Below are 26096 nucleotides of genomic sequence, written 5' to 3' on the forward strand. Positions count from 1 at the left end.
GCGAAGCCTATCCCAAATAAACCCAAATCATGATGTTACATAATTTTTTTAGTGAGTCTCTCTAAAACAATCACACCGTGAGACCAAAAATCTTCTGGAATTATTAAAATATTAAATTTCTCCATCCTCTCATTCATCCTTTCATCCATCCATCCATCCATTCATTCATCCTTTCATCCATCCATCCATCCATCCATTTATCCATCCACCCATCCATTCATTCTCTCATTCATCCTTTCATCCATCCATTCATTCATCCTTTCATCCATCCATCCATCCATCCATTTATCCATCCACCCATCCATCCATTCTCTCATTCATCCTTTCATCCATCCATTCATTCATCCTTTCATCCATCCATCCATCCATCCATCCATTTATCCATCCACCCATCCATCCATCCTCTCATTCATCCTTTCATCCATCCATCCATCCATCCATCCATCCATCCATCCATTTATCTATCCACCCATCCATCCATCCTCTCATTCATCCTTTCATCCATCCATCCATCCATTCATTCTTCCTTCCTTTCATCTATTCATCCATACCATATCAACCTAATCCACGCTTCTGATTACTCATTCACCGAACGTATTTACCACAATAGAAGGAACGAAATTGATGTCGCTCAACTCTTTGTTATGGTTTTTAGCCAGCCATTTTTATGAGTAGTTATCACTCAATTGTAGATTTGTGTGTTGTGGTGGTAGATACCACTGGCGGATGTTATGATTTTTTAAACTAAACGCATATCATCAATAGGAGTGATTACCCTTCCCGATGGTGGACAAGATGTGAACTCGTGGGTTTGAAACTGTCACCCAATCTGTTTAATTTTAATTGTAATTGTACTTACTCTGACCTCCGCATATTATAAGAACTGTGAATGGTACTTGACTATAGATTACTGCTTTAACACATTATGCCCTCTTTTTGACAAGATTTTGTTTCTTTAAGTGAAGTAATTTGTGCGATCCATACCTGACAATAGTAATATTACGATTTTACCGGGCACATTTTTTGTAAACTTTCAATATTTTCGGATTTATATTTATTTTATTTCATGTGATCTCATTGGACTTTTTTTCTTTTAATACAGTTCTTACTCTATCCTCTTGCTTTTTAAAAAAAGCATTTTGTGACCTTACACCATACGTTCCAACCAAATGTCTGTGAATGATAAAACAAAGCAAATAACATAGCCAATGAATCAATCTACTTATGACATGTGCGTGTATTTATTCAGGAAGAATAAACCCCCGACGAGAACATTAACGTTGGTGTCGAGTATATCGGCTTGGAAAGAAGCAATGCAATAAACTTTATTGGAAACGGATAACTGAAAATCATGATCAAGCTCAATAATATTATAGCCAGGGCCTTCTTTGCCTGTAATACATTATATTGTGAATGATATGGAACATTGAGAAGCTTTAGTGTCATGATTGGGTGAGAAGAGGGGAAGGGGTGCTTTGATTCAGAACACCCTCATGAGTTAGTTAATCTGGGCCTGCTGTGTAAAATTATTCAAATGGCAAAACGTCGTGTCGCCAATAGTCGTGAGAAATGCCGAAGAAGTTTATTTAAGACTCAACATTGAATGGAAACCCACCAACTAAAACTCGATTGTTATTATTATTATAGTCATTCGTTTTGATGTTTTCCTATACTTTTAACCGTTATAGCCAATTTCTCGGATTAATATATTTAGGTTTCTCGGCTCAGAGGATGGAAACAATTTTCCACTGATTGTGCTTTTCAAAAGCTAATTATTATTCTCATTTCATCTGTTTTATCATTGATACCATCTGCCTATTTCGGTATGACCGACCATACCCTTTGAACCCGTCATTACAATAAAGTGAAGATTTTCGAGGGATGAATATAATGAGAAAACTAGGTCACGAGACCAAATCATTTCTTACGATTGCTTTTAACAAATTGCTAAATAAAATAAATATGTCTTAGGAAGATGTTATAACAAGATTTAGGGAAATGAGGGCACGTATTTGGCGAATCCATCAGAGGAATGATTTCTGCCTTTAAGCACATTGATCGCCCTAGAATTAAATAAGGAACAACTCCATGATTAAATTGATGTTCTTCATGCTTTGCCCCGATGGCAAAATCGATGCCTGCTTAAATAATAAGTCAGCAAAAAGGTTCCTTATTTCGTTGTGTAACTGTAACAACTCTTTACTTTCCACATTGCACTGTCATATCCTGGAAATTTTACGAATCTTTACTTTCTAAATTACATGTTTAGGGACGACTTAGAACATAGAGATTATATATGGATAAAACATTTTTAATGTCTCGACATGTGAGTTGCCCCACATCAAAGAAAGCGGGTCTAGGGAGATTTCTACAAAGAAAGAAAGATGGATAAATAAATATATAGATATGGAGACTGATAGATAGATAGATAGATGGTTAGATAGATCGATAGATAGATAGATATATAGATAGACAGACAAATAGATAGATAGATTGATGGATGGATGGATGGATGGATGAATGGATGGATAGATTAATCGATTGATTGATTGACAAATACATTTTTGTAATACGTGGAAAGGAAGAAAAAAGCTAGAGAGAAAGAGAGAGAGAGAGAGAGAGAGAGAGAGAGAGAGAGAGAGAGAAAGAAAAAGAGAGAGAGAGAGAGAGAGAGAGAGAGAGAGAGATGGGATGAAAATAAATAGAAAAAAGGCAGCTGATAAAACGTGATTGAGCAATGTCCAGGGGTCTATTTATTTGGAGATGAAATGCAAAGAAAAAGTGAGGGTTTTTATTTCCTTTAGAAATCGGACGAAAAAATCGAAAACTTAATCTGATAAAAGAAGAAAGAGCAGTGGGCCGGAGCAAAAAGTCGAGGTAAATTTTCAAAGAGGTTATTTTCAATTACTTTCCGTGCTCTGTAGAGTTTGGCACCCTGGTGATATTTTTACTCCTAGCGGAAATTCGTTTTTTGTTAGGCTACACTTTTAACGGTAATGTTCTTGTTTTTGGTTTTTATTTTTGTATTTTTTTTTTGGTACTTTTTCTTCTTTTTTTCTGTACTTTTCTTTATGGAAACTGTTACTGAATGGATACTCAAATAATACTATAGATAGTCCTAAAGAGTCCATGAAACCAGATTAATCCCAATCATTGTATTGTGGAATGGACAAATGAATAATTAAATAGCGTACGACTTTCTATAAATCGTTTCTAGGGGACTTTTTTGTACAGATCAAATAATAAGCGGCCAGATAGGTATCAAGTTTTAACCCACAAATGTGTTGCTCTACGAATCCAACTTCATGAAGTCAGAGAACATTTAAACTGTCACGGGCTTTGAGGGAAAATATGAGAGCTGCAGATACACCATTCAAATATACAATATAATACAAACGCGTATAAAACAGTATGTTTTTCCCATAGACCAGAGGGAAACGGAACAGCCGCTGACCAAACATTTTAGACAATGAAAACGTTGACAATTTCAGCATAGCATTACGAATTTGTTTTTCAAGAAGACCATTGTAACAAGTATGAGAAATGATAACTTGTATAAACAACATAAGCATCCATGGGCAAAGTGCAGATAAAAGATAAAGGCTTTGAAAGGAATAACAATAAAAGCGACGTCATACGCAGTATAAGAGTACCAGTACTGAGAACAGAATAATAGATTTCGAAGAGATAAGCAGGGCAAGGAGTGGGACAAGAGGGGGGGGGGGGGGGGGGGGGGGGGGGGGGGGGGGGGGGGGGGGGCAACACGTCAAAGAAAAATATTCCAGTTTACATAAGGAAAATATAGGTCAAGACTAGATTGCTTTCTCTGCCTTTCTTAGAGTGTGCCAATGAAATCAAAATAAACATATTTTATAAGTGTTTGTTCGATATTGGAAGGTAACAATAAATGGAGATGGGTTGCTGTGGAGTAGGGAAGAGCGGGGGGGGGGGGGGGGGGGTGGGAGGAGCAAATGTGAGTGATAATAGAAATGGATTTGATTGATAAGTATGTACCGAGGTTGGGACGAGAAAGGCGAATGAGTGCGCTTGCGGTAGAGATAATATGTTTAATGTTAAAGCATTTTAAACACGAATGTTTTTTTTCCAATGCTGAATCATATTTTTTAAATATATTTTGGCTAGGAAAAAAATCAATAGATCAATACACACCTTTGGACTTGCCTCAAAGGTGAACCATCGAGTCAATCTGGTAATATGTTGGATTGAACTTTGGGTTAAGGTCAACATGATCAGAATTAGGAGATCGCATTTTAAAAAAATTAATAAATAAAACTCACCGTGACGTGCTCAGAATTTAATATCTACTGTATGTTTGCATAGTGGAGAGTACCTACGTATAATATATGTGGCCAATTACTAATAAAGTGTTGTCGGTGGTCGGAAGTGGATTTCCTCCTCTAAAAGAAAGTAGTTAAAATCAACTCACGATTTGCTCTATTTTTGGTTGTCTGGCCTTGTATTTGGACGTAGATAAAAGTCATTGTCAGGCCGTAGCCTTCGTAAACTCATAGCCTGACACTGACCAAAAAAACATTACGTCAAAAGACAAGTCCATGACCACATAAGAAAATAAATTGGGAGTTTCAATAGTTCAATTAGATTGTGTTTCCTTTTAGCGCTGCAAACCACAACTCACTTGGCGGTGCACTAATCTGTAAATGACGTCAAAAGGCCAGTCTTTGTGTCAGACTATAAAGCAGGCTACGGTCGGGCTATGAGTTTACGGAGGCTACTAGCCGATAAAGAAGAAGTGTGATGTCAAAAAACTGGTTCCTATTTCATTGAAAGTGTGAAACTGCTCTTCCGTGGGACTGGATACATACCTTGTATAATGTGTCAGAGTGATGATGTCTTATTTTCTAGTCTAAATTTTATGCTGGTCGTCAATAAAGATCATCCACCCTCGCTCTTTTACGTCTCGCAATCCTAAGAATCTGCCGATACATACTGCTACTGAAATAGTTATACTACCTTTATATAACCTGTTCATTATTAATACTCCGAGAGACTGGTTACATACTACACACTCCCGAGAATTTAGGAACCAAAAGAGTAGAGGATTTAATCTCACGACTTTTCATCAATATGCACTTTTCACTTTCATTTGGTGATTGCATCCGTGTATTTTGACGTAAATTGAGGGCAGAATCGAATTAACTAACCAATGCTACGATCAGAAACCCTATAATATCTATCTTTTTACGTAAAAGATTTAAGATAAAGTGAAAAATGGATATCGGAGTGATGAATGTCATCCCTCGTGATCGGAGATTATCAAACAGTGTTAACGTGTATAATCATAAAGTGAATTATTTAGCAAATAAATCAGACGAGAAAGAAATCTCTTACGTCGTCGCTCACATTAATTTGAAATCGGAGTTGGAGTAACAAATTCATTTTGATAATGTAGCATTAAAAATATTTGGGTGAAAGACAGACATTTTGGCTTCAAGTTCAGAACTTCGTGACCATTTCTAAGCCATTAAAACATATTGAAAATGAACGTTGATGCCAGACTACATAATTTAAGGGATTTTGATGTTTTATTTAGTCATTGGAATGTAAATTATTGATTAATAAAGTTAACTATATTTTTTATCTCCTTAAAAGCTAAGAATTTTTAATTTTTCAAGGAGGCAGGTTTGGTGATAGAGCACAATAAACACGAATCACATTCTACGTGGTGTCACTGTTAACATGAGATTATTATACGTATGGTAATGGAGAATGCGTGTTTGGTTATGTGAGTTTTGCATCACAACAGGAAATAGTACATTAAATTAGACGAATGTATGAGCGATTTTTAAAAAATCTACATTTGTGTATAATATATGTGTGCGTGTGTTTATCATAAATGATTTAATGATCACTAAATTCTATCAACCAAGCCAAAAAACGCCAAGTTCTATTATTGTTTTGTGTGCTGGGCGATTGATCTGATGGCCAGAACTGGTATTTTACTTAAACGCATTGCATCAATCAACGTTTTTGGATTCATGGATGTGTTTGTCAAAACTATTTAATTATATCATGCCAGCCAGGACATGCGATCATTTGACTGAACTGTAATATTATGAAAATCAATAACGACAACAATAACAACAACAACAATAACAACAAAAACAACAATTGTCATTACATGGCTTATCTTTACTGTATAATTTAAAAAAATAAAAGTCTAGCACTTCATTTCACACTAACACCATATAATTTATCATACTGCACTGGATTGCCTTGTATGATTGTTGGTGTAGCGGAAATGGGGGGGGGGGGGGGGGGGTAGGTAGGCTGAAATTAGTTGGCAGGATCTCTGGCCCCCATGAGACCCGAGTCAGAGTATCGCGGGTGACAAGGTTAAATATCACTGATTGACAGGAACATTTCTAGGGGAAAAAGATTTTGCCAATATCACTAGATTTATGCATGAAAAAAAAGGAAAGGAATACGGGAAAATTGGAAATTGGAGAATGTAGTAGGAAGAGATGTAAAATGGGTCAGAGGATAAAATGAGGTGGTGGTGGAAGGTGGTGGTGTCTCAATAACACAGAAGTCGATTTTGAAAATTGGTTTGGAGTAGTAGTTAGTATTTAAGTAGTAGTGGTGTTGGTAGTAGTGGTGTTGTGGTTGTTGTTGTTGTAGTAGTAGTAGTAGTAGTAGTAGTAGTAGTAGTAGTAGTAGTAGTAGTAGTAGTAGTAGTAGTAGTAGTAGTGTGGTGGTGGTGGTCGTGTTGGTAATATCAACTGCTGTTGTAATAGCAATAGAAGTAGTAGAGGTAGCATAAGTCGTAAAAGGAGTAATAACACAGGACACAAGATTGGAAGCACCAATTACAGAAAGAAAAGCAACAATAAATGATATTGAAATGACAAAGTTAATAAGAGCAAGAAAAAACTGAGCAACCAGAGAAAAGCAGTGCATGACTTTACTCCCTCGCCCTTCCCCTTATCAAACAACCACCGCCAAAAATATAGATCAAAAGAACCTTGAAAACGAAGACTATTTGATGGATGAACATAGAGTAACGAAATTCTTCTTTTCTACAACGTTTAACTCAAATCTATTTCAACAATCGTTCTTTTGAAGCACGTATCACAAAACGAGTCTCTTATCCAACATACATCACTTTGTAGTTTGTAGAAAGGGTACGAGGTGCGGTAAACAACACTTTTTTGTTGCTAATCTGAGACTCGGTGGTTCCACTCTGTCAACGGTACAATTTAAAGAGTTAAATCCCGTGGAAAAACCTTTTATTTAAATATTTGGTCAGAAAACTCTTCCTTCAAATATCGATCGATTTAAATGACCTTCATCTTGGCAAAAACTCTCAAACCTGGGACTTTGCGGATTTCTATGTTTGAGAGTTTATGCCAAGATGAGGGTCATTTAAATCGATCGATATTTGAAGGACGAGTTTTCTGGCCAATTTCTTAAATATGAGTTATCCCAGAGTACAACAGTGAACTGGTGAAGGGAACGGTGTGATACAAGCTTATTCCAGACAGATTATCTCTAATCTGCTTTGTGGATCTTTTTTCCACTCATCTCTTTTTGCAACCCATCGTCCGTGCATCTCTCTCTCTCTCTCTCTCTCTCTCTCTCTCTCTCTCTCTCTCTCTCTCTCTCTCTCTCTCTCTCTCTCTTTCTCTCTCTCAGATATATATATATATATATATATATATATATATATATATATATATATAAAATATATATATGAGATACTCTTATGTGTATTTGTGTGTGTGCGCGCGTGTGTGTTTGTGTGTATTGGTGTATCGATCTACTCACCAATCAGTCGTTACTCATTTAAATTTTGATAAAGATAAACATTTATTATTTATTAACAATCAATATATATATATTATATATATATATATATATATATATATATATTATATATATGAGATACTCTTATGTGTATTTGTGTGTGTGCGCGCGTGTGTGTTTGTGTGTATTGGTGTATCGATCTACTCACCAATCAGTCGTTACTCATTTAAATTTTGATAAAGATAAAACATTTATTATTTATTAACAATCAATATCATTGATAATAAGAACCATCAATATTCACTATGCGGCACCGTGTATACCCCAGACTCACTTTCCCGGGTTTATTTAGGTTTATTATCCTGTTTACTCAAACACTTGCCCTAATTTCATCCACGAGCTTACGTTTTACGTTAAGCTAAGTTTAACCAGTTAACTGCCGTACTCTGGGAAGACACCTAGGTATTTGGAAATTTGGCCAGAAAACACGTCCCTCAAATATCGATCGATTTAAATGACCCTCATCTTGGCTAAAGCTCTCAAACCTGGGTCCTCGCGAGGTCTTACTTAAGTCTCAGGTTTGAGAGTTTTTTGCCAAGGTGAGGGTCATTTAAATCGATCGATATGTGAAGGACGTGTTTTGTTTTCGAGTTATCTGGACAAATTTTTTGAATACGTGTCTTTCTACAGTTCGGCAGTTAACTGGTTAATATTCAATTGCCAAGTTTAAAATCCAGACAGGAACTGATTCGACCCCTCGATTGAATGAAACGAATGGAGTCCCATGCCTGAAATAGACTTTAGAATATTTCCATTACCATGTTGCTGTAATGCCTTGGTCAACGACATTGTAGTAGATACATAAATTCCTATTTACAGTAACATAATATTATCTTTACGTTTAGCTTATCTTTATTTTAAAAGTCTTGCTGCTACCCTTGTGCATTATTGTGATCACAATAAATATTTATTGAAAAAGAAATAATAATCAAATATATTTAAAGAACTACCACTAGAAAGAAAGAAGATCGAAACCATTCGGCTCAGGTTAAACAGTGAACGCGTTAACTTTACACCACTTATGCCAACATTGAAACAATTACTGGGTGGCATGGACGAATTAAATGTATAATTTGGCGTTGGATGCGATGCGACCATGGTCCTGTTTAGAAGCTAGAAAGCAATTTGTTGCCGTCCGCTCCTCACTGAAAATCCGATATCCATACCTATATAGGACTGACAGCTGAACCTGATCTCGAAAGATAACATCCCCTCCCCCCCCCCCCCCCCCCCCCCCCAACATTGCCAAAAATATTTTTTTTTTAACCAGTTAACCGCCGTACTATGGAAGACACGTACTTAAAAATTTGTCGAGAAAACTCGTCTGTCAATAAATATCGGTCGATTTCATTAATTAACCCTCATCTTGGCATAAACTCTCATACTTGGGACCTCGCGAGGTCCCAGGTTTGAGAGTTTCTAGATCGATAATTAACGGGCGAATTTATCTGGCCTAATTTTTGAATTCGTGTTTTTCCAAGCACTGATTAAAAAGTAGACTAGTAGCTAGTTGTATCTAGTATTCTGTTTCTCGTGTCGTTATTAAATTCTGCTTTTCGACTTACGTATAATTAGTACACAAAGCCATGATGGATGAGCAAGAAACAAGAGAAACTCTATATTTAGTACTCATCTGACAGGTTAAGGGAACATCACAAAGTAATTGCTTTATCATCTGTTGTTGACTGGTGTTTGTTGCTGATGCTTCCGTTGTCTCGGAATTAGAGTGGTCGATGGTTGGAATTCTCTTGTGATGTCACCCAGTGATAAATATTGCATAAATCACCGTAATCATTTGAGGAACGTGTTCCAGGGATTTGCGAATAACGGAGCAGAACAGACCATGATGTAGGGATGTAGTTTGTGATAGGTTGGTTCTTTTTTTCTTCTTCTTTTTGCTTTTTTGTGTCTCTGTATTTGTTTTTCTTTTCTTTTCTTTTCTTTTTCTTTTTTTTTTTTTTCCATTGGTGTTGTCGTTGACCTAAGTATGTTTGTTTGGTTGGTTGCTGTTTTTCGTCTTGTTTCCTTTTTTTTTTTTTTTTTTTTTTGGGGGGGGGGGGGGGGGGGTTAGGTTTATTTGTTTTCGTTGGGTTTTTTTTTTTTGGTTTTTTTTTTTTGGGGGGGGGGGTTGTTTTATTTTTGTTTGATTGTTTTTTGGGGGGTTTTTTCTTTGTCATTGTTTTGTGTTTTTGTTTGTTTGTTTGTTGTTTGTTTGTTTTTTGTTTGCTTGTTTTTTTGTTTTTTCCATGGTGGGGGGGGGGGGGGGGTTGGTGGTTTTGGTTTTTTTTCTAGTTTATTCTTTTTGGGCTTGCTTCTTTTTATTCGGGGGGGGGGGGGGGGGAGGAGGGTTGTTTCCATTTTGTTTTTCTTTTCTTTTTCAATTTCTTTCTTTTCTTTTTTATTTATTTTTTTTTTTTTGGTATTGTTAAAAATTGAGTTTAGTAAAAAAAAATTTAATGTTTGTTCTGAGGTTTAATTTTGTCCTGTTTTCCGCTGTGATTAGTTGTTTTTTTTTTAAGCATCAATCAATTTCCAGATCGAAAAGTCAATTTTGTTGGAGCTCTAATCCTCGCAATTTACTTTCTCATGGTCATCGAAAAGACTTTTATTATCTCTCAAAGATATCTACAAACTTGTTTTCAATAGAAAATGAAAAGAGAGAGAGAGAGAGAGAGAGAGAGAGAGAGAGAGAGAGAGAGAGAGAAAGAGAGATTTTGTGTGTGTGTGTGTGTGAGAGAGAGAGAGAGAAAGTGTGTGTGTGTGTGTGTGTGTTTGTGTGTGTGTGTGAGTATGTGAGTAATGGAGTCTTGGGAGTTATAACTTGAGCACCCGCAGGTTAACACGCAATCATCTCGCCAGGACCCAGACACCAGTTGTCTGAGTGCTCAATCTATCCTTGTTAATCCATTGTTTTGTCCTCTTTTTTTTTTTTAGTTTGTCTTTATTTAGTTATAGATATGTGATTTTGGTTTTAGAATTAATGTGGTTTTTATGTGTCAGTTCTCGTGGAAAATCTTTCACGCAAAGCTTTGGCGTTGTCGGTTTTGCTTATCTTAGAATCGGTATCAACAATGGCCGTTCAACTTTGTAGATGGACACTGACTTATGAGGGTATAGACCTTTATTCGGATACGCTGCTTTTAATGACACCACGAAGCCGCAATGTCCCCCAAATAAAGAGCGTTTAAAACAAAATCTCATTGCTTGCTCATCATTTTCACAACCGAAATCATAATCATCATCATCTTATCATCATCGTCATCACCACCAAACAACACCACCAACTTTCCCAGAACCATTATTATTCATCATTGTCATATTCATCACTTTAAGCTCGTAAGATCCTCTTATCGCCTGTCATAAGTAATTTACCCTTCTTGTTTTATCTCATACTATTATATATAAAAAAAAATTTAACCAGTTAACTGCCGTACTCTGGAAAGACACGTATTGAAAAAAAATTGGCCAGAAAACTCGTCCTTCAAATATCGATCGATTTATATGAACCTCATCTTGGCAAAAACTTTTAAATCCGGTACCTCAGGTTTGAAAGTTTTTGCCAATTTGAGGGTCATTTAAATGTGAACTCCTAGATTTGATAGGATTTTTTTTGTTTTTTGTTTGTTTGGTTTGTTTTTTTTTTGGCCAAGGCGAAGGTCATTTAAATCGATCGATATTTAAAGTACGATTTTTTGACCAAATATTTAAACACGCGTCTTTCCATTGTGCGACAGTTAACTACTGGTTAAACGGGTTTTTTGAGAAAACATTATTGTTGTGCGTCTATTTGGTCTTATGATATGACACTCGTTTTCAGATCGGAAGGTCCTGGGTTCGCATAATTGATTCCTTGGAAAAGGCTCTTTACTCACATTCTCTCACCGTACTCGGGTGTAAAATGAGTTATTAGCCGTTGACAGCGTTGTCTCTGTCCGAAAGAAAATGTAATCTCGCCTAACATGTTAAGTATTGCTGTTGACCAGGGACCCCTTGTAAGGCGCTTTGAGCACGTTCAGTGGATATTGCGCTATATAGAATCTCAATTAACTTTAAAATATTGTTTAGGATTGAAACAGACCAGATCAAACTGGAAGTATCATTCGCACAATGTCCTGTACACAAATAGCGTGTTTTGACAAGCTTTACATAAACTTGATTTTCTGCTGATGCAGATCAATTTACACGTTTACAGTCGTTTGTAATTCGCCGTTTGCTGTGTGATTTGATCTAGTACCAATATAATTACTATCATTTTCCATTTTCGAGTCTATTAGTTCCAAGTCGTCGCTCGGTGATTTTCTAAATCGCTCACAAATTGAAATACACTATGATTTAAACACGCTTCCACGCAATGAGAAGACTACAATTCGTCTAGAATAAATGCATTGTTTTAAAAAAAAATGACAACTAAAATTGTTGTTTTAGGATGAAGCATAGCAAAAAAAAAAAAATAATGATATAAACATCTTAGACCGTGCATTGATCATATACAAGTCTGGTATAATTACCAGACAAGTGTGACATACTCCAGCAACAAAAATCGTGACTAGTTGCAGGATGCTCTCTCTCTCTCTCTCTCTCTCTCTCTCTCTCTCTCTCTCTCTCGCGTGTGTGTGTGTGTGTGTTTGTGTCGCTGTGTCTTTTTCTTCTCTTTCTCTTCTCTCTCTCCTTCTCTCTCTCTCTCTATTATCTCTCTCTCTCTCTCTCTCTCTCTCTCTCTCTCTCTCTATGTATCTATCTCCCTCTTTCTCTCACAGAAACACAAACACACAAACATATATATATATATATATACACACACATTTTTCATTATTTCTCCACCGCTCGCTCTCTCTCTCTCTTTCTCTCTCTCTCTCTCTCTCTCTCTCTCTCTCTCTCTCTCTCTCTATATATATATATATATATATATATATATATATATATATACTACTACTACTACTACTACTACTACTACTATTACTACTCCTACTACTACTACTACTACTACTACTACTACTACTACTACTACTACTACTACTACTACTACTACTACCACTACTACTACTCATTGTAATACTCATTAAAATGTTCTGTTTTTCTTCTTTTCTTCATTGCAGCTTCTAAGCCTAAAATTAAACGGGTAGTGGGACCAAAGACCACAGTGAGGACAGGTTCAAAACTGACCTTCAAGTGCTACGCCAAAGCAAAACCAACACCTGAATACACGTGGTATAAAGATGGCGTGATAATAAACGAAAAAGAATTGAAAGGAATGACCATCAAGAAAAATAAGTAAGTAGATATATCTAATATTTAATAGCTCTAGTAACTTCGCTTTTTTATGCGCTATGCTTCCTATAATCGTGATTTAGCATACAGGGTCAATAGAAATGAACAGTGTTCCAGGTTCCAAGTACAGCCTACATAATTTGACTTATTCATAGATTATAATTTGTACTTTATCTGAAATTATAACAACTATCACTGCTACTACTACTACTACTACTACTAATACTACTACTACTACTACTACTACTACCACTACCACTACTACTACTACTACTACTACTACTACTACTACTACTACTACTACTACTACTACTACTACTACTAATACTAATACTACTACCACCACAATAATAATAATAATAATAATAATAATAATAATAATAATAATAATAATAATAATAATAATAATAATAATAATAATGATAATAATAATAATAATTACTACTACTACTACTACTACTACTACTACTACCCTTTTTGTAATTACTACCACCACGATTGCTGCTACTATTACTATTGTTTTTGTAGTAGTAGTAATAGTGGTGTAGTAGTAGTAGTAGTAGTAGTAGTAGTAGTAGTAGTAGTAGTAGTAGTAGTAGCAGTAGTAGTAGTAGCAGTAGTAGTAGTAGTAGTAGTAGTAGTAGTAGTAGTAGTAGTAGTAGTAGTAGTAGTAGTAGTAGTAGTAGAGCAGTAGTAGTAGTAGTAGTAGTAGTAGTAGTAGTAGTAGTAGTGTAGTAGTAGGGTAGTAGTAGTAGTAGTAGTAGTAGTAGTAGTAGTAGTAGTAGTAGTAGTAGTAGTAGTAGTAGTAGTAGTAGTAGTATCAGTCGTACTAGTTGTTGTTGATGTTGTAAAACGACTACAACTTCATCTATTAGTGATGGTGATGATGATGGCACTCTCTCCGTGCATGCTTTAATTGGTACCATTTTCCCTGACTGAATGAGTCATGACTGTACTTGTCTAGCTTAACACTCGCCGGCAATTATGACCATCTGTTTCTATCTTTACGCTTGGTCTTTTTGTTCCGCTAATATTTCGTTTATAACTTTTTCCTCACCTTGACTTTCTTTTAATCTTATTGTTATGTCTACAAGAAGCAATTAGAAGGCCATAGGGTAGATATGTTAAAATTACACCGAATTAACCTGTATCCGTGATTATTTTAATATAGATTAGTTTATGCAATAACATATTGGCCTTATTGATAACATTTTCGAATAAAATAATATGTTGTTTTTTTTTTTTTAATTGTTTCTCTTTGAAAATCGCATAAGTCAATGGAATTGTGTTATATAAATATTCATCACCATATCATTTTTTTTTTTGTTTTGTTTTGTTTTGTTGTTTGTTTGTTTTTTGGTTTGTTTTTGTTTGTTTTGTTTGTTTTTTTATTGTTGTTTTTTTGTTTTGATTTTCGGGTGTTTTGTTTTGTTGTTTTTTATATTCGTTCGTTTTGTTTTGTTGTTGTTGATGTTTATTTGTTTTGTTGAGATTTTTTTGTTGCTTTTTCTGTTTGATCTTTTGTAATATAAATTTGTCTTTGCATATTGGTTATGATATATATTTTTTTGCTTTGTCTCTTTTATTAGTTTTTTTTCTATTTTTGTTTTCTTTGAAATTAGTTTGCTCGCTCTGTTTGTTTTGTTTTGTTTTGTTTTGTTTTTTTTGTGTTTTTTCTTTGGGGGGGGGGGGCTGTTTGTTGGTTTTTTGCTTTTGTTGTTTGTTTGTTTGCTTTTTTTTTTTGGGGGGGGGGGGTTTTTATTTGTTTGTTTTCTTTGGGTTTTTTCTGGATTTTTGGGGATTTTTTGTTTTGTTTTTGTTTTTCAGGGGGGGGGGGGGGGGTGGAGAGTTTGTTATGTAATGGGTTGCTCTGTGTTGCTCTTGTTCACTGCCTTGGCCTATGCGCTTTGAGCACGTTTAGTGGATATTGCGCTATATAAAAGCTCAGGGGGTTGTTTTTAGTGGATAATGGAATACACTGTAACATAAGAGACCTGATTCGAGTATTGACGCAGATTTATCTGAAGAATCGTCTATCTATATTTCAAATAATAATTCCTAAACGACAGTCATGTTACGATGCTCTTGTGAAGTTGTTTTAATACGCTTCGACAGTCGTAACGTCACTTCCCTCGTAATGACGCATAGTAACTTAGTAACTGGCTCTTAACTATCGGAACAGTGGCGGACGCCCTTACCGAAATATTTCTCCGACGAGCATAAAAGCGTATCCAGAAGGGAAAAAAAAAACATTATAAATCTGATCATGTTTTGACTTTTACACATTCTGATCACAAGACCCATGAAAAGTCTAGCCAACTTGAAGAATAAAATATACTGATTTTCTTTGTTTAGAACCACGATGGCCGCCGTTGCTGGGCGATGTGACATCAGACTATTGAATCCAATTCTCATTGGTGGCATTTGGTCTGCTTAAGTCTGGGCTATTTTTCAAATGAATCCACTTGATCGATAATACATGATAATATATAAAGGGGGGCGAATGCAAAGGGTTATTTCAGAATCTTGTTTGAAAAGGAAAAAAAAAACACACTGCTTAGCAATGCAATAGTCTTTCTAAAACAGGATGATTTTCAAACGTATTAAATAGTTTTTATTGCAAAGTCACGAGATATTCACTCTTGGTTAGTCACTATTTTAGTCCGTTCAAGCTCATCCGATCTCCTCCTCCTCCTCCTCCTTCTCCTCCACATTCTTTTCCTCCTACTCATTCCTCTCCTTCCTGTCTTCCTCCTCCTCCTCCTCCTACTACTACTACTACTACTACTACTACTACTACTACTACTACTACTACTACTACTACTACTACTACTACTACTACTACTACTACTACTACTACTACTACTACTACTACTACTACTTCTACTACGACTACTCCTAATCCATTTCCTTGTCTTCTTATGTTACCACTGCAAAGCATGATCATATTAAATCCCAGTATTTACTTTCTATATCCTGCCCTTACATTTATGCATTCTTCTTCTTCTTTTTTGTACCCGAAGAAAAACGATAAACGGAACGAATCCCAAAGCAATGTGTACCTCACAAGAGCATACCATTTCCCCAGCCACCCATATCCAATCCTCTATGTACCCAAGGAATGAATGAGTTCTGTGATCACCTGAGATATTCCCTACCAGGACACTCAAGTCATCGATACATCACGCAAACCATGTCAAATGTACTTTCCAATGAAACTGATCACGACATGCCATTGGGTTTCTTTTAGGCGTGTGGGAGAAAGGGAGGAGGGGGGGGGGGGGGGGGCATTTTGTGTTTCTTTAGTTTGCTGTGCGAGTGTATGTGTTCTGTTTCTTTTGTTTGTTTTGGTTTTTTTTGCCTTAATCTTTTCTTCCCTTGTTTTAATGTTTTGGGGTTGCTTTTTGTTTGTTGTATTTGTTTGTGTGTGTGTATGTGTGTGTGTTGTTTGTTGTTTTTGTTTGTTTGCTTTTTTTTGGGTCTTTTTTTGTTGTTATTTTGTTTCGTTTTCATGTTTGGGGTGGGGGGTTAATTTGGAAAGGGGGGGGGGGAGGTTGTTGCTTTTTTTCTGTTTGTTTGTTTCGTTTTTTAAAATTTTTATTATTACTATTTTGTTGGGGGGGGGGGGGGGTTTGTTTTTTTTTTTTTTTTGTAGAAGGTTTTGGGTCTGTTCTTTCTGTTTTCCGTATGTCGGTTTGCTTCTAGCTCGGATTCTTTCTTTTTTATTTTTGTCAATAATTGTTTTTTTGTTTGATTGGTTCTAATAATTTGCACTGTTTTTGTACAGTTTTATCATCTAATTCCTTTTATCCTTTTGTTTTTCTTTTTTCCTGGCTATTTTATGACTCATATTTATTTCCGATCGCTTGTTGAGTACTCAACAAGAAAAAAAAACAAAAAATTAAAACAAGCATCCTGGTACAAGCTCACTCATAACACCGAGATGGGGTATGAGGCGGGGGGGGGGGGGGGGGGGGGTATTAAGAGAACAAACTAAATGAAGACAGTGGTTCAATAACGGATTCCCGAATGCCTCATTGATAAAGCACTGGCTTCAAAAACAAAGGGATCATTATCTGAGGGAGTGGAGATTTTATTCTAATCCCTCTGGTCATTTGGAATCTGGGTCTATTAGATCGGGCGGAAAGTACCTGTGTCCTTACCAAATGTTATTGTCTATTTAATTTAAAGTTACTGGGATAAGCTCGGGGTTTCACGACTGTCGTAGCTCTAAAAAACTCATTTTCATAGTTCAACAACAATTCTATGATATTAAACTTGTCTTCATTTATCGATTTGCAAGGGTATCTCAAGAAAACGTCGAGAAGGGAATTGGGTTTTAATAAAAAAAAAATTAACATTCTTACCACGTTTTTAAAGATTAAGGCAAAATTTGACGCGATAAGATTCATGTACAACCTTCCAAGAAATTTTTTTTTTATCTTTGATTCAGCAGGAAAAGTCAAAGCAGTACATTATGAAGATAAAAACATGATTTCATAGGAAGATATTTAAAATAAAATATAAAGATTAAAACAAGTTTTAAAAACGTCCCGGCGCCAGAAAAATATATTCATGTCAAGGTTTTTTTGTTTTTCTTCAAGGAGAATCTATAAACTCTTCAAAATCTTAACGATATTAGTCTTCGTTTTATTTTCAAAGTTATAAACAACGGGGATATGCATGATTTCCTTAAGTTTATGCTAACATTTTTTCTTTATTTTATAAAACTTAATTTTTCAACTTCCTTTAACCAGTTACTGCCTTACTCTGGAAAAACACGTATTTTAAAAATTTGGCCAGAAAACTCATCCTTCAAATATCGATCGATTTAAATGACCCTTATCTTGGCAAACACTTTCAAACTTGGGACTTCGCGAGGTCATTATCATCATCATCTTCATCATCATCATCATCATCATCATCATCATCATTTCATCATCATCATCATCATCATTTTAATCAACATCGTCTACAACATCTTGACCATCATTACTCTCATCTTCATCGTCGTGGTCATCATCGTCGTCATCAACACAGCGTTATAATTTGTTTTATTTATTTCACTCCCAGCACAATCATCGACTCATCTAAGTTTTCATCATTAGAATATCATTTCAAACTAGGTTTCTTGTTTATATCTAAGAATCCTAGAGCACGAAATGATAAGTGAAGCGATCTGCATAATATACACAATTGGAATTCTTACTTAATGATATTCTTTCACCCCATAGGGAACTTATAAGATTTGACATTGGCATGATGAAAAACCCGATGCAAATCAATCATATATATATATATATATATATATTATATATATATATATATATATATATATATATATATTTATATATAATTATATATAAATTATAAAAACAAAAACCATGATATAATTGTGCTCAACTTTTAGATAAAAAGAGCTATTTATAAAACATGGAAGTGAAAGTAGATTGTTGTGTTTTTCCTATTTTTCTAGATTCGTGTTTATGGCGGTTCGTAGTTACATAATATATATATATATATATATATATATATATATATATATATATATATATATATATATATATATAACAAAGCATATATATATATATATATATATATATATATATATATATATAAAAGCATATATATATATATATATATATATATATATATATATATATATATATATATATATATTTGCTTTGTTATAAATTATTGGACGCACTTTTGTGTGCATGAATTAGCCATAACCAAATTGATAGAGAGATAGATAGCAGCTAGCTAGCGTTCAAAATACAAATTGGAAACCTTGCAATCTTTTCGTTTAAAATCTTCCGTAATAACCAACATTTTCTTCCTAACTCCGTCGCAATATATCAGCCGTCGGCAAACACTTAAAAGCTGCCGTTTTGCAATTATTGTAATCGATTTTATTTGGATTTGTGAAAAAATTGAATTCGTGCCAATTAATGGCGTAAGGGTGAGTAAATCGCCTTTGCAACGAACGGCAGTTGGTTTAAATCTCGCTATAGACACTTGGTTTGTTTTTCTCGTGTTTCAGGTGGTTCAGGTGTTTTAGAACACCAGTTTTGGTCAAGTCATTTTAATTGCAGGCTTAAATAGGGTAGTGCTGACGTTAAGATAATTTAGCCCCTTTTTTTTCATGTCCATCTTACTCGTTTTCGATACGTGTGACATCGCATTAAGTGCATAGTGCATGGGTGTCTCATTTCCTTGCAGAAACGCGCACCAGCAAAATGCCAAACACGGAACGTTCCGAGCTCAAAACCCTTCTTCAGCCACCAACAATAAACAATGAAAACAATATGTTTTTTTTAGTAATGTATTTATGTTTCCATTGTTTGTTTGTTGTTTTTTATGGGGGGAGGTGGGGTATTTGTTAGCTGAAGAAGGGTTTTGAGCTCGGAGCGTTCCCGTGATTTTTTGGATTTTTTTATATATTCATTTTATATTCATTTTTATCTATCACTTTTTACAAATTCTAGAAGGCACTTTTTTACTCATAATGTTTTTAAACTAGATATTCCCCATCCAACGGACTTTTAGCTCTGCAATGGTGTGAAAAGCAAAGAAAACATTTAGATGTTGTTCGTTTTTTACTTTTACAAATTATTTCTTAAATTATGTTCATCTGCTGTAATCATTTTCATGATTTTAGCTAAATATCATGTTAAAATATAGTGTGAAAATTGATTGCCCTGTCATACGTTTCCAAGTACTGGTGTCACATGACTGCCAACGAACGGCATATGTTTGTTTTTTTAAGTATCGATTTCAGAATTGTTTGAGACACAGCATTTTAAACCAGCGACATAAATAAATAAACTTAGTGGGACAGACGTGTTTTCCTTCCCTTATAACAATAAAGTGTGGAATATTCGGTGTTATTTAATATTATTAAACCTGAATACACTCTAATAATAAGAGAAGGCTTGTGTTTAAAGTTTTATATTGTCAAAGATGAATGGAACATGATTTGTTATATTGGTGTTGAAGTCTTCTTCAGGATCAGCTTGATGAAGACGACGATAATAACGATGATGATGATGATGATGATGATGATGATGATGATGATGATGATGATGATGATGATGATGATGACGATGATGATACGTCTCGATTGGTTAATTCAAGATGGTGAACATAAAACTGAATAATGTAAATGAAAGCTTCAATAATGTGCAGTTGTTCCAGTGATGCCACAGCTCACTGTGCGATTCGTCATATTTAGTTTAAAAAGAACTTGAGCATAATTTATATAGCGCAATATCCACTAAACGTGCGCAAAGCCCTTTAAAGAGGTTCCCGGCCAACAGTAACACTTAACAATTAGGACGAAATTTAACACTTGTCAGTCAGTATTACATTTTTTCGAGCACAGACAACGCTGTTAAGCGGGTGGTTGGATGGGAGCATCACCCTTGAATCATATACCTATGATATTCGCATGGGTGTACGATCCGATAGTGATGTCGTTTCTTCTTCTCTTTACTAACCTATCCTGCTTCTTTGGTTTGTGATTGTATTTTTGACAGGGGATATTTTTTTCTGTAAATCTTCTGCCTGTTTGTTCTTGGTTATTTATAATTTAGCTTATGATATCTTTAGATTATGATTTTGATTTACATTTGTACTATTTTTGTTAGATTGCTTGTTTTTTTTGTTTCAGCGGTCTCTCATATAACCTCAATTGTGTTGGAAGAGACCTAAAGCAACAAACAAACAAAACAACGCTGTTAACGGCCAGGTACTCATTTTATCCCCCCCCCCCCGAGTACATTGAGAAAATATGAGTAAAAGCCCTTTTTTAAGACTCAACTATTCTTAGAGCTGATTTCGAACCCTGGACCTTTCGGTCTGAAGGCAGGTGTCATACCACTACCACTAGATCACGTACGTAGCCGCATAGTTTTTGGTTTTTCGATTATTCTAGCGAGAAAGCGCTGTATTATGTTTAATATTTAAACAATTGAACTAAATTCTAGACTCTAATTCTATGTCACGAATTTGACTTCTAAGCACAGCAAGTTCCGAGAAACTCTTTCAAACAAATAATCTTCGTTCGATTTGCTTGTCTTATCCTAAACAACATCACACCAATGGACCCCTGCACTCTTTCAGCATCTACAAGTGCAAAATCTTGTTCTTTTTTCTTTTTTGTTTCAAACCACCTGTATAACTATAATATTGAGGATGCAATGTACAAAACGTACTAAGTCGCATTATTCATCATTCAAAGAAAACCGCAATTTTTAGTCATTTATTTAGTTGTTTTAAGAGGGATATGCGTGTCTTTATTTGCCTTATAAAACAATACCCACTCTGATTTGGAACTTCAAATTTTCTATGGTGATTTTAAGGTATCCAATAGATTTATTAATTATCTAGATATGACTTAACACCTTTTGAAAGTTATATCCTTATACTATATTATATTTTCTTTTCTTAATTAGTTTTAAACAAAACAATATTGTGGGTTTGCTAATGGGTGGCCCCATTCACGTATATGATGTTTTAGCTGTTACACTGATAATTATAATAATATATTTACCTAACGACATGAAAAAAAGACTAGACAAATACAAGCACCTTGCTTAACGTCTTTTCTTTTTGGGTTGGTGGGGGGGGGGGGGTGGTGGTTGCTCACCGCGTGTTATTATGACTTACTTTTCTCGCTTTATTATTACTTAAGCCCATTAAGCCTATTAATTATATTGCGCAGAGCTCCTAGTTAACGTGAAAGGAAGGTGTCTGCCTAGCCAAACCAATGCAGACGGTGAGTCATATTGTTTCCTATACTACTCAATCAGCTGGGGGTGTCGATTTATACCCTACTCCTCTCACCATGACACTTTTAAACGAGCTCTATTTCACAGAGGGGAACGTGTATTTCATCATAAATACAAATATACAGTTTTCCCATTACCTCTGCACTGCCGTACTCTTGAAAAACACATATTTTTAAAAAATTGGCCAGAAAGCTCGTCCTTCAAATGGCGAAGTCCCGGGTTTGAGAGTTTTTGCCAAAATGAGAGTCATTTATATCGCTCGATATTTGAAGGACTAGTTTTCTGGCCAAATTTTTTTAATATAAGTTTTTCCCGAGTACGGCAGTGCAATCAACTAAACAACTCGTCAGTCTTTAACCAGTTAACTACTGGAAAGACACGTATTTAACGATTTGGCCAGAAATGTTGTCCTTCAAATATCGATTTATTTAAATGACCCTCATCTTGACAACAACAAAAAACTCACAAACCTGGGGCTTAAGGAAGACTTCGCGAGGTCCCAGGTTTGAGACTTTTTGCCAAGATGGGGGTCCTTAAATCGATCGATATTTGAAGGACGAGTTTTCTGGCCAAACTTTTAAATACGTATCTTTTCAGTGTACGGCAGTTAACTGGTTAAAGTTGGAAATAATAAATCATTAAAAAAACAGGGATAATTAATTTATTTCAAAATCGGTTCCGAGCTGTAAAATCTGCCGGGGAAAACCCAGTAGATACTAATAATAATATTATAGCAAAGCGACATCTTCATCTTCATTTGTCTTTAGTGAAATTGGGAAACGTTAAGTGTGATGATATAATAGAAATAACAGCTTTAAAGACATAAAGAAAAAAATTAGGCTATTTCAGTCTCTAACTAACCACCCATTGAGTTAGACAGACTAAAGTTAGTTTTTATTTATTTTTGTCACAGCACCATCAGTGTTAGCTGATTGACCCGAAAGTCATACTTACCTACCCGGCCCCTCTTCTGAGTTACGATCTTTTTATGGATAATTACCAATATCTCTCTCTCGCAGAGCCTTTGATCCGTACCGCAGCGCCTCTCGAACGGTGCCGTTCCGAAACCAAACCACATCCGGTGCTGATATAAATGAGGATTGCACGGTTCGTCGCTTTCAGTGGAACACCTTGGACGAAACCATTGTGAGCGGTCGTGAAAAGCTATGAAAAAAACGTGAAAACGATTGGCCAATACCGTTTATTCTATTTTTTTTTTCTCCAATGAGCATCTCTTTTGAGGGTTGTTGCCGACTCCTTGCTGGTTCGAGTAATATCTCTCTGAAAAAGAAGATTTTATATGAAAAACAGGCGTATCATTTCTTAACGGTGGCTGTACAAGATCTTCACGACTTCTACATTGTAATGCACTCTTTGACACCGCAGTAAAACCTTTACCTGACGGGGAAAACCTCCATTATAGATTCGTAGGAACCGGGGATATAATTTTTTTTCCTTCACCTCTAATCGTGATTTTATGATATATTTTTTTCAGCGTTTTCTTGATAATAATATTAATGTCATGAAATTGTGTGTGTGTGTATGCGTGTGTGAGTATATGTGTATGTGTGTATATGTGTGTTTCAATATTAATAATTCTAAATTTACATATTAGTCATTCACTTCATCGTCTTCCTCTGTGTGGTTTAGGTGCAATGACCGCTCTGGGTGATTAGATTTTCAATCCTGTTTATTCCATGGTTTTACATTCTAACAGTTTGCCGTAATATTTAAAAAATTAGAAATCTCTTAATGAGATGTCTAAATAAACTTGAGCTTATGCATAGCGCAAAATTCACTTCGTATGGTCAAAGCGCTTTACAGGGATGATTACCAGCCAAAAGCAATATTTAACATAATATAGGACAAGATAAAATGCCTGTAGGGGACTAATCACAATATTCTTTTACTAAAAATCTTGTAGCAATGCAGTTTATATTATGTATTGCCTTATTCCTTTTAAATGCCAATCATTTATTTGTAAAGGATATTTTTCTTCTGGACAGCTGATTCTATGTAAAGACGGCTACTGTAAGTTCCTCGATTCTAAAAAATTCTGGAAAAATATAGAACCCACTTTAATCCTAGGGCTTTATCCAAACATTTAAGAATTGCGTACATTTTGAGAGCATTGACTTGGGGGCATTTTTATTGTAAATATTTACGAGGAAATCATATTTGATAACAGTATCTGTTGCTTCTTGCACCAACTCGATCTAGGGGTCGAACTGCTACTTGGCACCTTTATGGCATTCGACATTGGGGAAATGATTTTGCGTCAAGCCCCCAGTCTACTTCACTTTGCTCTGTGCTCTGACAAAATACATAATTTTTCTTATTTTGCATGAAAACTTTTCCTTTAAAATATCGATTGATTAAGGTTACTCCAAACTGTCAAAATGTCCCTACCTGAGATTTCCCTTTAAATTTTAAATTTGAGACTTTTTTCACAAGTTGATCGATCGATATAGCCTATGCGTAAAATTTGTCTGACCAAATTGTTAAAATTGTGTTAAGTCAATGGACGACAGCACGGGATGTCGCTAAGGCTGACTTCCTTACAAACAAACAATCAAGTCACGCAGCTAGCTCCAAGCTGGTTTGTCGATATCATGCACCTGGAATCTGTGATCGGCGGCAGTTTTGATTATGAATTAATTATCAAACTAAGAGACAAAACGCTGACTTGCTGAGAAGAATAATAAATCCTGTACAGTATGGGTTATGATGTGTTGAGCGCTGATTGGGATAAGTTATAGTGCTGTGGATGGAGGTGATGGTCCCGGCTGTAGGTCATGGCGATGGCGATGGTTCGGGTGATTGTGGGCGATGAGCTGAGTTTCTTAAATGAATAGAAAGTGGTTGAAAGAGGTAGGACGTAATTTTAATTTGTTGAAATCCATACTAGGGGGATCAGTAGCTTTTTCTACTGGCTATTCTGTTGTGAAAGGTCACAAGATCATCATCATGGTCATTTCATCATCATCGTCATCAATATCATCAGCAGCAGCATCATCATCAGCATCATCATCAGCATCATCATCATCATCATCATTATCATTATCAACATCATTATTATCGACATCATTATTATCAACATCATTATTATCAACATCATTATCATCATCATCATCATCATCATCATCATCATCATCATCATCATCATCATTATCATCATCATCACCACCACCACCACCACCACCACCACTATATTACCGCCGCCACCACAACCAACATCACTACTACCATTAGCGATAACAAGAGGAATATCAAAATCACCAATCTCTTTAATCATGATATTATATTGGCACGGCATCAAACAGAACAGACAATCCAAAATCACCTTATCTATTCGGTATCTGATCAATGATTACCCATTGCTATTAACCTTCCTTCGAGGTCTCTTTTAATTGTTAATCACGAAGGTCAAGGGAAGACTAAGACAATTCACTGCAGACGATCAGTAATCGGTATGCAACGTGTCCGTTTGGATTTTTGGGATGAAAATGGTTGATGTTAGCTTTGATCAAGAACAGGTCGTGAGAACGAGCCATAAGTTAAAAATCTTGAAAAGTGTGTATGATAAAAAAAAATAATAAATGAAGAAATTAGAGCATTTATATTGCGTCATATCCACTAAACGTGCTCAAAGCGCTTTACAAGGGAGCCCTGGCCAACAGCAACACTTAACATGTAGGACGGGACATGACGCCTGCTAGGCGATATTACAATTTTTCGGACAGAAAAAACGCTGTTAACGGCCAGGTACTCATTTTACACCTGAGTACGTTGAGAGAATGTGAGTAAAGAGCCTTTTCCAGGTGCTCAACTATGCGCCGAGCGAGGCTCGAACCCAGGACCTTCCGGTCCGAAAGCGAGTGTCATACCACTAGATCACATAGGCTTAAGTGCCAGACAATAGGCCTTTTGACCAGTGGTGGAACCTGAAGCCACCATTCATCCCAAGTTGATGGAGGAAACTCTGTTGGGTTGGGATAATTTTCGTTCATTATCTAACTGCTTTGTCTAGGTTTGTACCTGCTCCTCAAATCTCTCGCTCAAATCTGTGTCCCTAATATTAACTCACTCAATCCTAGAGATTTTTTTGCTACTTTTCAAAATTGGAAGAAATGTATTAGAAATGAGCATGTACATAGAGATTTTTATTCAACTACCTTTAACATGTAAAAA

At 35.6% G+C, this 26096-nt stretch overlaps 1 protein-coding gene across 6 annotated transcripts in view; it reads left to right on the forward strand.

Annotated features, from left to right (window-relative positions):
• The window catches only part of LOC144972707 (uncharacterized), a 202466-nt gene that overhangs the window by 140746 nt on the left and 35624 nt on the right, over positions 1-26096 (forward strand). For all 6 annotated transcript variants that reach the window (XM_078914254.1, XM_078914250.1, XM_078914253.1 and 3 more), the window contains one exon: positions 12942-13116. In XM_078914254.1, coding sequence (XP_078770380.1) covers positions 12942-13116 — 175 coding nt within the window. The remainder of the gene's footprint in view (positions 1-12941; positions 13117-26096) is intronic.

This window comes from Berghia stephanieae, chromosome 5, assembly GCF_034508935.2.
Source record: "Berghia stephanieae isolate SIO BIC M18660-M18661 chromosome 5, UCSD_Bste_1.3, whole genome shotgun sequence".
NCBI classification, from domain to species: domain Eukaryota; kingdom Metazoa; phylum Mollusca; class Gastropoda; order Nudibranchia; family Aeolidiidae; genus Berghia; species Berghia stephanieae.